This window comes from Artibeus jamaicensis, unplaced genomic scaffold (genome assembly GCF_021234435.1).
Source record: "Artibeus jamaicensis isolate MK-2021 breed Jamaican fruit bat unplaced genomic scaffold, CSHL_Jam_final contig_233, whole genome shotgun sequence".
Classification (NCBI taxonomy): domain Eukaryota; kingdom Metazoa; phylum Chordata; class Mammalia; order Chiroptera; family Phyllostomidae; genus Artibeus; species Artibeus jamaicensis.
Genome location: NW_026521486.1, coordinates 54,685,355 through 54,700,641, shown reverse-complemented (window position 1 = coordinate 54,700,641; position 15,287 = coordinate 54,685,355). Strand labels below are relative to the sequence as shown.

The 15,287-nt window shown below is 46.5% G+C and overlaps 1 protein-coding gene across 1 annotated transcript; it reads left to right on the top strand.

Moving 5' to 3' along the window:
- The first annotated feature begins 240 nt into the window (after positions 1 to 240).
- Positions 241 to 12,475, top strand: NACA (nascent polypeptide associated complex subunit alpha). The gene is made up of 8 exons (XM_037163539.2): positions 241 to 338; positions 1,181 to 1,252; positions 10,248 to 10,333; positions 10,506 to 10,583; positions 11,052 to 11,198; positions 11,687 to 11,815; positions 12,039 to 12,161; positions 12,347 to 12,475. Exons 2-8 carry the CDS (start codon positions 1,183 to 1,185, stop codon positions 12,359 to 12,361), a joined length of 648 nt encoding a protein of 215 aa, XP_037019434.1. The 5' UTR covers positions 241 to 338; positions 1,181 to 1,182; the 3' UTR covers positions 12,362 to 12,475.
- The last annotated feature ends 2,812 nt before the right edge of the window (positions 12,476 to 15,287 follow it).

Sequence of the window (15,287 nt, the reverse complement as noted above, 5' to 3'; positions counted from 1 at the left end):
TGGTTTCTTATTGCATTCACCCTTCGCGTATCCACATGCTACGACCTGGGGGACAGGAAGGGGTCGGCAATCTAATGACCGCGTGTCTCGGAGCAGAGTGCCAGACCATTGCGTCCAGTACTGAACTCTTATCCTTATTTAGACTTCCACCACCCCCACTCGGGTAGGCGCGCCGAACGCAGAAGAGTCACTCTGAAGGAAGTGACAGCCTGCTAGTTCTAACCCGGAAGCGAATTCTAGCCCCTCCTCCTTTGCCAGGCTGCTTTCTGCAATAGGCGTGGGTCACGCTCTCGGTTGGTCTCTTACTGCCGCCATCTTGGTTCCGCGTTCCCTTCACAGTAAGTTGTGTTTTTGCTCCTACTATTTATCCACAGCCATCTGCCTTTCATGCGAGCTAAGCTACCCCGGGGACTGACAGCTAAGGCGAGATGGAGGCTTTGTGTAGCTACCGGGTCCCTACTCGACCCTGGGAATTGTGGTTTTGGTGTCTCCGGACAAAATGGGGTCTGCAAGTGGTGTCCTGGCAAAAGGGCTGCGGGCCGGGCCAGGAATCTGGCGCTGGTGTGATGGGAGCCCTTCGGTGTTGGGGGCGGAAGTAGAGTGCTTCTATTGGGAACGGCTTCATGGGAATCTCAAGGAGGTTAATGGGTCACGGCCTTGCAAATTGCCCTCCTAAAATAGTTCTTATTGTGATAAAAGAGTGTTTGGGAGTTAAGGCATTTTCTTTCCCCTCTTGATTCCCAAAAGTCTGCAAGCGGGAGTCCTGGAGGTCCCAGCCCCAGGCAGCGTGAACGTAGCAGCGGGGGTGGTTCAAAGTAGCGTCCCAAGTCTCCAGTGGTCGGGAGCCAGACCGGGATCCTTTCTCGGGTTGCGAACGCAGTTCTCATTGCTGCCCTTGTGGGATTTGAAGTGTGGGATAAAACGAACCGCTGGGAACTGGAAAGTCCACTCTGCGGAGTGAAGAGGAGCGGTGAAAGTAGGTGATTCGCTAGATTAGAGATCCGAGGGTCGGGTCACATTTCTCACCTATCGCCAGCTGCTTTGGGGAGGCCTGTCCCCAGACACCCTCACTATTTTCCCCTCCCCACAGACCCCCGCAGAGTGTTTAAGAATACCTGATTCTGGGTTGAGCACCAGAACGGATTCCAGTCAATTCAGGCGTCCTTTCTATTCCCTTCAGAAATGCCCGGTGAAGCCACAGAAACCGTCCCTGCTACAGAGCAGGAGTTGCCACAGCCCCAGGCTGAGACAGGTAGGTCCCCCTAGCCCCCCTTGTCGATAATTAAGATTGTGAGAGTAACCCTAAGACCATTTGGTGGGTGAAGTGGCAAAGGGAATACACTTCTGTCTTTCAGAGTTAGCTCATTAAATATAAGAAGGCTGTAGCTCTAGCACGAAATAATATTAACTGCTGTCCTGGAGGGACTCATTAAGGGGTGGGATTTTTTCTTTTTTTTTTTAAAGTACATTTAAGGTTCAGGACTCCCTGACCTGTTTTGTGGGTGTGGCAACTGCCTCAAAGGGATCTCTGCTGTGGAACCCACCTCATTCAGGAACACTGGGCAGAGCAAGGGAGGAGGGGGCTCAGTGATTCTTACCTATTAGAATTGGATGGCACACTGGCTGGCCAAAGAGACCTGAGCTTTTGTGAAGTTCCAGCCAGCAAGTTGCATCAAGGGTTTAGATACCAGGGTTTGGCATTGTGCCCTCATCACATGTCTGAGGCGTGTGCTGTGATGGATGATGCGTCCTGCTGGGACCAAGTGCCCTTTTAGGTCGGTCTACTTGTTTTGTGGATTGGTGATGAGATGTTTCTAGTATGCTGGAACAGTGCCTGTATCAAGAGTTCATCTGGAACCCAGGATTGAAATAAAGCTTTCCTTTGACTGCTGTTACGGTTAAAATACATCTCTATAAAACTTGAAAGGAAGTAGTGAAAAATATTTTTAATCAAGATCTTGCTGAGTTGTACAAAACTAAATGAAGGGAATCCTTTAGGCTGTAATCTCCTACCTTTTTTTTTTATGATGAATTCATTTTTTTTAAACTGCACCTGTCACTTAAGGGCAATTTGTGTCTCCCGGAATTAAAATGGAGTTGTTTATTGTTGAAAACATTAAGGTTCTCCCTCTCCACCTGTCTGATTTCAGCAGCTGAAGGGATTAATACAGCTGCTAGAAAAGAAGGAGGGGGTCCCTGAGCTGGGGAATGAGCTATGTGAAATCCTTGAACTATAATATAAGGCACTTAAGGGAAAGCATAAAAGACTGCTAGCACTAAAGATCCTGTAGTTTGAGTGCTAAATTAAAAAGCAGAGTCTCGTTGACAACTTGATTTTATAAATATGAAGACTGAAATTCAGATGAATTTAGAATAGTCTGGGTTCAAGCTTCAAAAGTAATGTTATTATTTCTGAAGCAATTCTTAAATAGTGCTGTTAAACTTATTCCTGAATAGTTTGAGTTTACGGAGTACATTTAATAATATTAAGGGAATACCAGTGATAATCGCTCAGAATTTTTTTTTGAAATATAATTAAATAATTAGAATACATGAGAAAACTAACTCAGGGAATTGGTTATGGTGTCTAAACGAAGTAATTGGGCCCTTATTCCATCTTGAGGTCCAGCCAGAGAGAAACATTTTAGGTTTCAAATTCCAATTATGTTTGAAAGCATTTGCACTTTAATCGAGGCGCTGACCTACCAACTCTTCAGGAAAAACTAGTTGAGCTACCTGTCTTTTCTTTGGTACCATACACTTAAGAAAATTGTGAAATTGAATGCTACAAGCTTTTTGTTTTGTTTTAAATACTCCCTTCAAGGTGTTGAGCTTTTGTTGCTGTACTCCTGTGTATGTCCTGAATAGTAAGCAAGGATTTTTCAGTCATTCAGAGAATCTTGATTAGCTTTAGTGCCAGATACTGGTCTATTTTGGCAGGATGACATACTTACCCAGATTAAGGGGTGGGGATTAATGTATCCTCGCCACTGCCATTCTTTTTCCAAAATAGAACCACAGTCTGGTTTAACAAGTTGGGTTAGTTTCATAATGCTGTCCCTACCCTTGTGACTGAGCTCTCTCCCTGGCAGTCTGATTCATCTGAGATTGATGTCTAAAGAGCTAACATTACCTGGGAAGGTCTGTAAAGAACTGTGGAGTACAATTCATTTGTGAGTGTTTTTGATTGTTTTGAGTAGTAAACTGAGGCACAGGACTACTGAGTGACCTGATTCCCCATCATCACCAGTTACTACTTTCCTTGTTCCAGTTGTCAGTATCATTTAGTTTGTTTATGGCCCTTGGGTAAATAACAGCGGAACAGCTCTTCTGATGGTGATTCTGTGGCCTATGAAAAAGACTTAGGGTTCATTTGAGGAGGGGAGGGGGGTGTGTGTTCTTAATAGATTACCGAAGCGTGTTTTGGAATGGTTGCTATTACTTGTCACCTTCGTCCAATCCTGTATGGTGATTTTCCTCAGATTATAAATTCCAGTGTTCCTTATGAAACATGTGCCGAGTTGGGCTGCATAACTCACCTTTTATTTTTTCCTTCCCTTTCCTTTTTTATCCCCCCCCCTTTTTTTTCTTTTCCTTTTTTTCTTTTCTTCTCCAGCTGTGCTTCCTGTGTCTTCAGCCTTAAGTGTCACTGCTGCCTTAGGGCAGCCTGGACCCCCCCCTCCCCCTCCTTGCTCTCTGCCCCCTGAACAGTGCTCTCTGGCAACCCCTAACCAACCTACCCCATTCCTCTCTCCCTCTACTATTGTCTCACCCCCTTTTCCCCAGTCATCCTCTGGGACAGCTCTGCCTTTGGAAACAGCCCATTTCCCCCATGACACCCCAGCTTTCCTACCAAACTTAATAGGGCCTCCCATCTCCCCAGCTGCCTTAGCCCTGGCCTCACCCATGATAACTACAACTATGAAAGGTGCCCAGTCCTCCTCAGCTCCCTTGACCCTGGTGGCCTTGGCTCCCCACTCAATTCAGAAGAGCTCTGCTTATCCACCTAACCCTCTTAGTTCACCTCCTTCAGTTGCTTTGGCTGAGTCAGGGTCATGTACACCTCTGTCAGCTCCCATTGTGTCCTCAGAACCAAAGACTTCTCCTATTCAAACGCCTTCTCAAGTAGTCCATGATCCAAAAGTTACCCCCATCCCTCCAAATACAGCCAGTGCTGGCCTTTCCCATATTGTAACTCCCCTGGCCTCTCTTCAATCTGGAGTAACCTCATGTGCTCAGACACCACCCAGTACTCCCCTAGCCATCACTTCTCCTCAGGTCAAAGGCATCCCTATTTCCTCAGCTCTGACTTCTCCACAGAACTCTGTAAGCCTCGGCCTAAAGGGACCCCTTAGTCCACCTGATGCCTTACTTCTTTCAACCCAATCTGTTCCTGTGGCTCCCACTGTCCCCCCAGTTTTCCTACCTTCTCTGGGCTCTCATCTTACACCTTTACATCAGAGTTGTCTTGGCTTTCCTGTGCAACCTGTATGTCATACAGCCCCTAATGTCCTTTCAGACCCTATAACCGATAACATTTCTGTAGATCACTCTTCTTTGGGGACTTCTTACCCTTCTCAGCAATCTGTCATTTCTCCCCTTCCTTCCAGAAACGAGACAGTTTCTGCTGCTGCGGCCGCTTTTCCAGTGGGGACTCTAGCTTCCCCTCTGGCTCGGTCTATTGACAAAGGACCCTCTACCACCACTAGTGGGTCCTCTTACAGCCCTTCTCATTTCTCAAATGCAGCTACCTCTTCCTTATCTCCTACAGCCTCTGTCAGTCTCAAAGGCTCTTCTAATGCCACTCATCAGCAGCCTTTGGTGGCCCAGATTCCTCCTGCTTCTCCAGGAAGTCCAGGCTTGAAAGAAGCCCCTGTTTGTTCTATTGGAACCACCTCACTTCCGATGACTAACCCCTCTACAATTTCTGCAACACCTACCACCTTTGAGGCAGTGAGTGCTACTTGTGTCTCTCCTCCAGTTTCGTCAAGTCCCATAAATAGTAAGAACTCAGCTTCCCATACTGCCTTGGCGATGGCACCTGTGCCTCCCAAAGAGCTTCCTTCTCCTCAGGTAACAATCACTCCTCTGTCAGTCCCTGCGGACTCCCAAAGTGTCCCTGCTTCAGTATCGGTAAAGTTCCCAACCCAAGAAGATCTTCAGACTGTACCTGCCTCTCCTATAGGAGCCCGTATTTCACCAGCCCAGGCAGGACTCCCTACCAAGAAAGACCCTACTCTGCTACCATTAACCCTGGCAACCCCTCAAAATCCCCCCTCTCCGCAAAGTACATCGTCTTCTCTGGAGATATCTCTTTGTCCTGAAGCTCCCTTTGAAAACAAAAATCTAGCAGAGCCTCTACAGGTGGTTAAGCCAGCTGCTGCTGCTACTCCCTCTCCTCTGGGTGTTATTTCCCCAGCCTCTATCATCAAGACAGATCCTTATGCGAGCCCAGACCATGCTAGTCAGCTTCTTAAAAGTTCTCTTACTACCCCAACTGTAGCTACATTTCCTTTGGAAAGTGCTGCCATTTCTGGGATAGCTCCTATAGCTGCCAAAGGAATCTCCACTCCTGCAACTATAGCCAGCTCTTTTCTAGAAGGAACAGTCTCTGTAACCCCTAAAAGCCACCCAACCAAGAAGGGTACTTCTACTCTTACTACTTTACCGTTGATTTCTCCCACCTCTGAAAGTTGCTCTGTGGCTCCAGCTATGACTTTATCCCCACAGAATCTTTCTGATCCAGCTACGGTGGCACTGGCTTCTGAAATTTCCAAATCAGAACCCTTTTCCTCTCTTCCCCTAGCTGGTACTAAAGTTGCAAAGAGAGTTCATGGTATTTCTCAGACGTCAGTATTGGCTTCCTCTCCTGAGGGATGCCCAACTGAGGACTCAGGTGCTTCTGTTACTTCATCTCCCAAAGGAACTTACCTAGCTGACTCCCCATCTCCTTTAGAGACTAATGTGTCTCCTCAGACTAAAAGACCTCCAACCAAGAAGGGTTCAGCTATTTCTACTACCTTAACTCTTGCTCCTTCTATTTCTAAAAGTGTACCTGCTATCTCTGATACTCCTGCTGGGAATCTCTCATCTCCTGTTTCTCTGACTGAAGCTTCCTTTCTTCCAGAGGTCAATTTGTCCTTTCAAGTCCCTGAGGGATTGCCAGCCAAAAAGCATTCCCCCACTCCTTCATCCCCCAAAGGGACCCCTGCTTCGCCAGCTGTGGCCACTCCCTCCCCTAAAGGGGGGCCAGCAACCCCATCCCATAAAGAGACTCCTACTCTTCCAGCTAGGAGTCCTTCCTCCCCAAAAGAAGCCCCGGCTACCCCACCTCCCAAAATGGCCTCTACTCCCTCCCGGAAAGGAGATCCAGCAACCTCATTCCCTAAAGAGACCCCCAAATCCCCAACTGTGACTCTGTCCTCACCCAAAATGGTGCCCACTCCCTCATCTACAACTCCTCCCTCTCCCAAAGGTGCCCTGGCAACACCATCCCCCAAAAGAGCCCCAGGAACTCTAGCCACCAAAGGGACCCCTACTCCCTCAGCTGTGACTCCTCCCTCCCCCAAAAGAGTCCCTGCAGCTCCATCCCCCAAAGATCCCTCAGCTACCCCAGCCCCCGAAGGGGCCCCTGCAGCTCCATCCCCCAAAGAGCCCTCAGCTATTCCAGCCCCCAAAGGGGCCCCTGCAGCTCCATCCCCCAAAGAGCCCTCAGCTATTCCAGCCCCCAAAGGGGCCTCTGCAGCTCCATCCCCCAAAGAGCCCTCAGCTACCCCAGCCCCCAAAGGGGCCTCTGCAACTCCATCCCCAGGGGCTCCATCCCCCAAAGAGCCCTCAGCTACCCCAGCCCCCAAAGGGGCCTCTGCAACTCCATCCCCCAAAGGGGCCCCTGCAGCTCCATCCCCCAAAGAGCCCTCAGCTACCCCAGCCCCCAAAGGGGCCTCTGCAACTCCATCCCCCAAAGGGGCCCCTGCAGTTCCAGCTCCCAGAGAGCCCTCAGCTACCCCAGCCCCCAAAGGGGCCTCTGCAACTCCATCCCCCAAAGGGGCCCCTGCAGCTCCATCCCCCAAAGAGCCCTCAGCTACCCCAGCCCCCCAAAGGGGCCCCTGCAACTCCATCCCCCAAAGGGGCCCCTGCAGTTCCAGCTCCCAGAGAGCCCTCAGCTACCCCAGCCCCCAAAGGGGCCCCTGCAGCTCCATCCCCCAAAGAGCCCTCAGCTACTCCAGCCCCCAAAGGGGCCTCTGCAACTCCATCCCCCAAAGGGGCCCCTGCAGTTCCAGCCCCCAAAGGGGCCCCTGCAACTCCATCCCCCAAAGAGCCCTCAGCTACCCCAGCCCCCAAAGGGGCCTCTGCAACTCCATCCCCCAAAGGGGCCCCTGCAGTTCCAGCCCCCAGAGAGCCCTCAGCTACCCCAGCCCCCAAAGGGGCCCCTGCAGCTCCATCCCCCAAAGAGCCCTCAGCTACCCCAGCCCCCAAAGGGGCCCCTGCAGCTCCATCCCCCAAAGAGCCCTCAGCTACCCCAGCCCCCAAAGGGGCCCCTGCAGCTCCAGCCCCCAAAGAGCCCTCAGTTACCCCATCCCCCAAAGAGCCCTCAGCTACCCCAGTCCCCAAAAGGGCCCCTGCAACTCCATCCCCCAAAGAGCCCTCAGCTACTCCAGCCCCCAAAGGGGCCTCTGCAACTCCATCCCCCAAAGGGACCCCTGCAACTTCTTCCCCCAAAGAGCCCTCAGCTACCCCAGCCCCGAAAGGGGCCCCTGCAGCTCCATCCCCCAAAGAGCCCTCAGCTTCCCCATCTCCCAAAGGGGCCTCTGCAGCTCCATCCCCCAAAGGGGCCCCTGCAACTTCATCCCCCAAAGACCCTTCAGCTTCCCCATCTCCTAAAGGGTCCTCTGCAACTCTATCCCCCAAAGAGCCCTCAGCTACCCCAGCCCCCAAAGGGGCCCCTGTAACTCCATCCCCTAAAAGAGCCCCAGCTAAAACTTTATCCCCAAAAAAGACCCCTACTCCCTTATCTGTGCCTTCCCCATCTCCCAAAGAGCCCTCAGCTACCCCAGCCCCCAAAGGGGCCCCTGCAACTCCATCCCCTAAAAAAGCCCCAGCTAAAACTGCGTCCCCCAAAGAGCCTTCAGCTATTCCAGCCCCCAAAAGGGCCCCAGCAACTCAATCCCTAAAAGAGCCTTCAACTACCCCAGTCCCCAAAGGGGCCTCAGCTAAAACTCTATCCCCCAAAGAGCCCTCAGCTACCCCAGCCCCCCAAGGGGCCCCAACAATTTTATCTCCCCCCAAAGTCCCAGGAACCTCATCCTCCAAAGGTGGCCCAGCATTCCCATCCATCAAAGACTCCCCTGCTTCCCCTGTTTCTGTCTCATATCCCTTGGGATCCATTGCTCCTCAGGCATCTAGAGGGCTCCCAGTAAAGGAAGGCTCCACAGTTATCAAAGCAGTACATGTTGCCCCAGCTTCTGAAAGTGCACCAGTCATCCCAGCTCCCACTCAGAAAGGCCCACCAGCCAAGAAGAGTTCACCTCCTGTGTGCCCTGATCCCTCAGCTAAAGGACCCCATTCTGCAGCGGCTCCAACCCCTCCACTGACGGTCACCACTCAGAAAGGCACTTCTCCAAAGACTCCAAAAGCCCTCCTTGTTTCTCCCTTAAAGGGCAAAGATTCTTCTCATTCTCCAAAAGGTCTCTTGGCTCCTCATCCTAAGTCTGAGACATCTACACCTTTAGCAACAGCTGCCTCTGAGAAGGTCCTTCCTAAAGGTGGGGCAGCATCTGTCTGTACAGAACCCACCCCAGCAGCCTCTCTGCCTCTTACTTCTTCCCCAGTTCCCCTTCTGCTTCCTAAACAGCAACCTCTGCCGTCCTCACCTGGGCTGGTGCTGGAATCACCCTGTAAGCCCTCAGCCCCTGCTGATGAGGATGAGCTGCCGCCTCTGGTTCCCCCGGACCCAATCTCGGGGGGAGTACCTTTCCAGTCGGTCCTCGTCAACATGCCCACCCCCAAACCTGCTGGGATCCCTGCCCCAACCCCCTCTGCCAAGCAGCCTGTTCTGAAGAAAAACAAGGGTATTTGCCTTGGTTTGCTGTGTGCATGGTGTGTCGCCCACACCCCTCCTGGGGGCTACCCACCAATACTAACCCTAGGATGCGCCACTTTTCTGCAGAATATCTGCTTGTGTTTGGACATAGAACATAGAATGATAGTTTTAATGCAAAAGCTCTAGGAATGTGAAACGGAATCTTGGTTTTCATCACTTCAGATAGTCCATCTTGTGTAATGGGGTCCAGTCCAGACTAACCTGAGTGTGCCATCATTTTACCTAACTGATGTGACTTTGAAAACCAAGACCTACTAGACCTTACATCTGCTCTAATTTCTGCCACATCACTAACCTTGTCCCTGGGCCTGGGATTTGCTAAAATACTAGGAAAGTCTTGAATATTGGGACTACTTAAATTCCTTTAAGTAATAACCAGTGCCCAGAGACTTCCTTTTCTTAAAAGACCTATTTTTCCTAGACTGAGAATGGTGCAGGTGTATGCTTTTTCCTTTCAGTAGTCTTTACTGATGCTTGGCCTTTCACTTGAGGAAAACGTGAAATGTGTTAATTATGTCTGAAAGAAATGGGAGAGGTCACAGGAAAATAACTAGTAGAGATGACTATTGGGACTATAGGTTGGCATCATGGAGAATCTTTGAACTATGTTGATTAGATCAAATTGCTAGGGTGAGTGGTTTGAAAATAAGGCTAAATGTGTGTATATAACTGCTTCTGGCCTCCCCCAACCCAGTTTAAAGGATGAGGGGAAAGTGCCCCCTCATCCTGGTCTGCTGCCACAATGTGATTTTGTTTTTTACTTCAGTGTATCTGTGGACACCTTGTCTGCTAGAACCTTTCTGGGATGGTTGGGCTATTGGGTAGGGTTTGGAGTTACATAGGTCATTGGAGTTTGCTTATGCCAAGAAGTGAAGACCTTGAGGGAAAAGAAGCAGTTATAGTATATAAACTGTTCAACTGTATCAAGTAATTACCTCTCATTTCTGGGGTTGAGTCTTTAATGAATGTATGCATACTAGTTTGTGAGTAAGTGGGGGGCTTGACATTAGACAAGTCAGCTGATTTAACATTTTACTTGGCAAGGTTTAGCATAAGCCAGTGACCTCTAGTCCAGGCAGGGTGTGGTAAAGTGCCTCCTTTTTATGATCTCTACTATAAAATAGTGAAAGTTATTTCTTTATTTTAGGGTCTGGAACAGAATCTGACAGTGATGAATCAGTACCAGAGCTCGAGGAACAAGATTCCACACAGGCAACCACACAGCAAGCCCAGGTGGGTCTTCTCTTACTCACTGATTATAAGTACTTAGGTCAAGGAAGCATTGGAAAATCAGGGTTGATCAGAAAAGATGAACTTACATATTTGGAGCTATAAACCTTCATAAAGGGTTTACAAGTCTCTGTGGAATCCAAGTCTCACATTCTGGCATACTGTTTTATTTTAGCTGGCGGCAGCAGCTGAAATTGATGAAGAACCAGTCAGTAAAGCAAAACAGAGTCGGAGTGAAAAAAAGGCACGGAAGGTAAGATTTTAACAAACAAGGATTAAACCTTCTGATGAAGCAGCCTGAGAGGGGAAGAACTGTAGTGGAACTCTTGGTGGTAGTAGAATCGTGATTAGTTAAAATAACAGAAATTACTATGGGAAAAAAAAAAGTCCTGGAAACCAATTGTATATTCTAATAGAAACTTTTCTTAGCCCAGAAAATGGCTTTGTTTTTCATATGGTGTTACTATGGTCCTTACTTCCGAAATTGCTTCTAAAAAAGTTGAAACTGCCCTGACTGGTGGTGGCTTAATTGGGTGCCATCCTACAAAACACATACCTGGGTTGCAGGTTCAGTTCCTGGTCTGAGCATGTACAAGAGGCAACCCAGTCAGTGTTTCTCCCTGTCTCTTTCTGCTTCCAATCCCCTCTCTCTAAAAATAAATAAATAAAATCTTTAAAAAATAATAAAGTTGTAAAGCTGGTATTCTTTTATGTTCCTTAGGCTATGTCCAAACTGGGTCTTCGACAGGTTACAGGAGTTACTAGGGTCACTATCCGGAAATCTAAGAATATCCTCTTTGTCATCACAAAACCAGATGTCTACAAGAGCCCAGCTTCAGATACCTACATAGTGTTTGGGGAAGCCAAGGTAAGAAAAGTTTTCATGGGAGTTGCTCTAGAACAGGGTTTTTCAATCTCAGCACAGTTGACATTTGGGGCCAGTAATTCTTTGCTGTGGAAGGGCTGCCCTATGCATTAAAGATGTTTCACGGTATCACATCCAGTTGTGATAACCCAAGATAAAGCTCCAGTTATTTGATTGATGTCCCCTGGGAGACAAAGTCCTCCCACCACAAAGTTGAGAATCACTGCTTTAAATCTAAGCTACTTCTACAGTGATAACTAATCTGAGCAAGGGCAAGCAATTTCAAGTTATATAGCATGTTAATCTGCAGTGGGTTTAGAGTGAAAGTTTGGGAAAGATGTAAATGGGGCGGGGCTGGGGGTGGGAGAAATAGACCAAAAAACTGTACTTGAAAAATAACTAAATAAAATTTTTTTTAAAAGATGTGAATGATTTCTTTCATTTACTGCAGACTGTTCCACTCACATGAATGTCTGTTTTCTGCTCTACAGATTGAGGATTTATCTCAGCAGGCACAGCTAGCAGCTGCTGAGAAATTCAAAGTTCAAGGTGAAGCTGTATCAAACATTCAAGAAAACACACAAACTCCAACCGTACAAGAGGAAAGTGAAGAGGAAGAGGTATACAAGGAAATCCTTTGTGCTTTTCATCTTCTCCAAATAGTCATATATTTGTATTAATGGGTAGATTCTATATTGTTTTAATCTCATGAATTTCATTGAGTGAAGTAGTTTTTGAGTTAAATTAAGAACTATACTCAAAAGACTCCTGACTTGCAACAAACTATACTGAAGTTGTTCTTGTCTCGTTTATTATATATACAATATTTTCCTTCTTTCTTAGGTTGATGAAACAGGTGTGGAAGTTAAGGACATAGAATTGGTCATGTCACAAGCAAATGTGTCGAGAGCAAAGGCAGTCCGAGCCCTGAAGAACAACAGTAATGATATTGTAAATGCTATTATGGTAAGTGTCCAGTCCTTTATTCCTTGGTTTTCAGTGAGCCAACCAATTATGGGTGGGTTTATTTTCTGTGCTTACCAGCCAATTAGGAGGCCTCATTCCAAAGCCCATCCTGAGTTGCCTTAAGTTTTGGTGACCTGAATTCTCTCCATTTGCCTATACCTCTGATGGTCTCTTTTCTTTTACAGGAATTAACGATGTAACCATCTAAAAAGGAAGACTTTTTTTTTCCTTGGTGTTTCAAGAGTTACTGCAGCTTGGTTTGAAATTTGTACTGTTTCTATCATTAATAAAGTTATGGCTTCTTGTGGGATGAATTCAGTGGGTGCTTAATCTCTTCCCCTATCCCCCACCTTCAGAAAGCATGAACACTCTCGAAATGAGATTACATTTATTACTTTTAATACCTCAGTTTCAATTGAAAAGATTTAATACCACAGATTGATTTACCCCTTAAAATCTCAGCCTTTTCACTTCTTGCAAGAAGGAAGGTATTGTGCTATGCTATTTAGGACCTTGTTTTCAGAAAATACAACTTAATTGTAAAGTTTCTCATTTCCAGTTTCTTTCTCAGATGTTAACCATTAGCAAATGCTGATTATTTAATAATCAACCCCTTCTGTAACCTATAATCTTTCTGAACACATTGGGCCTCATCTTTCTTCTGTGAGAAGCAGTTCACATTGGTTACATTTTGACTGTAAGAGCTTGGTAGAGAGTTGGAGAGTGTGCATGGTGGGTGTAGATGAAAAGAGAGCACTTTGAGCCCTGGCTGGTGTGGCTCAGAGGATTGAGCACCACTAGCCTGTGAACCAAAAGGTACACTGGTTTGATTCCTAGTCAGGGCACATACCTGGGTTGTGGGCCAGGTCCATGGTTAGGGACGTGTGAAAGGCATCTGATCCATGTGGTCTCACACACGTTGACACATCAGTATTTCTCTCCCTACCTTCCCTACCCTCTAAAAATAAGTAAAATCTTTTTTAAAAAAGAAAAGATGGCACTTCGTATAACATCAAAAGGTACTTCGTGAAGGAGTGGATTTTGACTATTAACATATAGTGCAGAAGCTTATAAATATACATAGTGCTATAGGAAGTCCTAAGAAGAGTAAAGTTTTTTAGTTTGGGTTAGACTATATAGTCTGAGGGAAAGCAGAAGACTAAGTTTTGGTAATAGGAAGATTACAAGTAACTTAGAAGCAAGAATTTTAAAATAAGGGAGTGATACTATCTAGAAGGAATGTTAGAATGGAAAACGAGGTTAATATCAGCAATGTCTTTTGAGAAAAAAGTTTATAGACGTTTTTATTATTCAGTCCTCAATTCCTGTGAGAGGAGGTACTACTTTAGCAATGTGAGTGAAAGCTGAGAACCAGAGATTAAATGACTTGCCAAAGACAGTTACTGAAGAGCAGGGCCTCTTTATGGCAGGCTATCCTGGATATGCACAAGAATAAATTTAGGGATATTAAGTCATAATTTCTTCAATTTTATGTACAGTTAACTGCCAATTATATTAATTTTTGAGAGAGCAAAAGGGAAACAGATGTGAGAACCATCAATCAGCTGCTTTCTGTACATGTGAGGATCAAACCCACAATCTTTTTGTATTCAGGGATGATGCTCCAATCAACTGAGCTACCCAGCCAGGCCATACTTCTTTTCTACCATTCCTTTCCCTCAACCATTTTTCCGACCATCCTTGAAATGTACAACTAACTTATTCTGTCACACAATAAGTAGGGAGTGTATAGCTTAAACAGGAATTAATGTCTACATTCAAATACTCAGCAGACCATTTAACGATATCTTAACCTCTGGCTTCATCTGTAGAAATAGACCTACTACAAAACAGGGCTGCTAAAAGCATTTTCTAAAAATCAAACCAGCACAGGTTATTAACTAAATGACCATTATTTCTAAAGGAAAAAATCTAGTAGACCAGTTTTGTTAACTATACTCTCACCATGCTTCTACCATTCACTTAAAAATTGATTTTTTTAAATTGTGAAATACTTAAAGCATATAGATAAAAGGCTGTATGCCCAGTTTTTAAGTACACATTACGGATATAGCTGGGGACCCCTGTATACCCTTCCTCAAGGGTAACCACTGTCATGAATTGGTGCTTTTATAATTTCTTTACCCAAAGAAGTTAGCATTCTGCACTCTAGCTTGTGTGACTCAGTGTATTGAGCACCAGACTGAAAAGCAAAGGGTCATTGGTTCAATTCTCAGGGCACATGTGTGGGTTGCAGGCCAGATCCCAGCAGGGGATGCTTGAGAGGCAACCATACATTGGTATTGCCCTCTCTCCCTTCCCCCTCTGAAAATATTTTTTTTCTTTTTTAGATTTTGTTTATCTTTAGAGGGGAAGGGAAGGAGAGAGGGAGAGAAACATCAATGTATGGTTGCCTCTCGTGCTTTTCCTGCAGGGGACTGGCCTGCAGGGAATCAGCCTGGAACCTAGGCATGTTCCCTGACTGGGAATTGAACCACGATTGTCTGGTTCGCAGGCCTGCGGTCAATCCACTGAGCTACACCAGCCAGGGCTAAATAGAATTAAAAAAAAAAAAAAGGAAATGAGTAAAAAAGGCAGCCCTCAGATTGGGAGAAAATATTTGCAGATAACATCTAATAGTGGGTTAATATCTAGAATAACAACAAGAAATGAGTAAAATATTTTTCCAAATATGTTCTAAGAAATGGCCAACAAGCACATGAAAAGATGTTCAACATCACTAATTAGGAAAATGAAAATCCAAATTACAACAGTACTACTCACAAGCATTAGAATGGCTACTATCAAAAAATGAGTTGGCAGAAAGACATACCACATGACCTCACCTATAAATGGAACCTAATCAACAAAACAAGAGAGCAAAATAGACCCAGGGACATGGAAATAAACTGACAGTGGCCTGTGGGAAGGGGAATAATGGGAAGAAAGGGAAGGGTCAAATCAAGGAACATGTATAAAGGACCCATGGACAAATACCATGGAGGGTGGGAGGGAGGATTAACAGGGGAAGGTGGGGGGTGGGTAGGGCAGGGGAGAATAATGGGGGCAATTGTAATTGAACAACTGAAAAATGAGTGTTGGCAAGGATGTGAAGAAATTAGACCC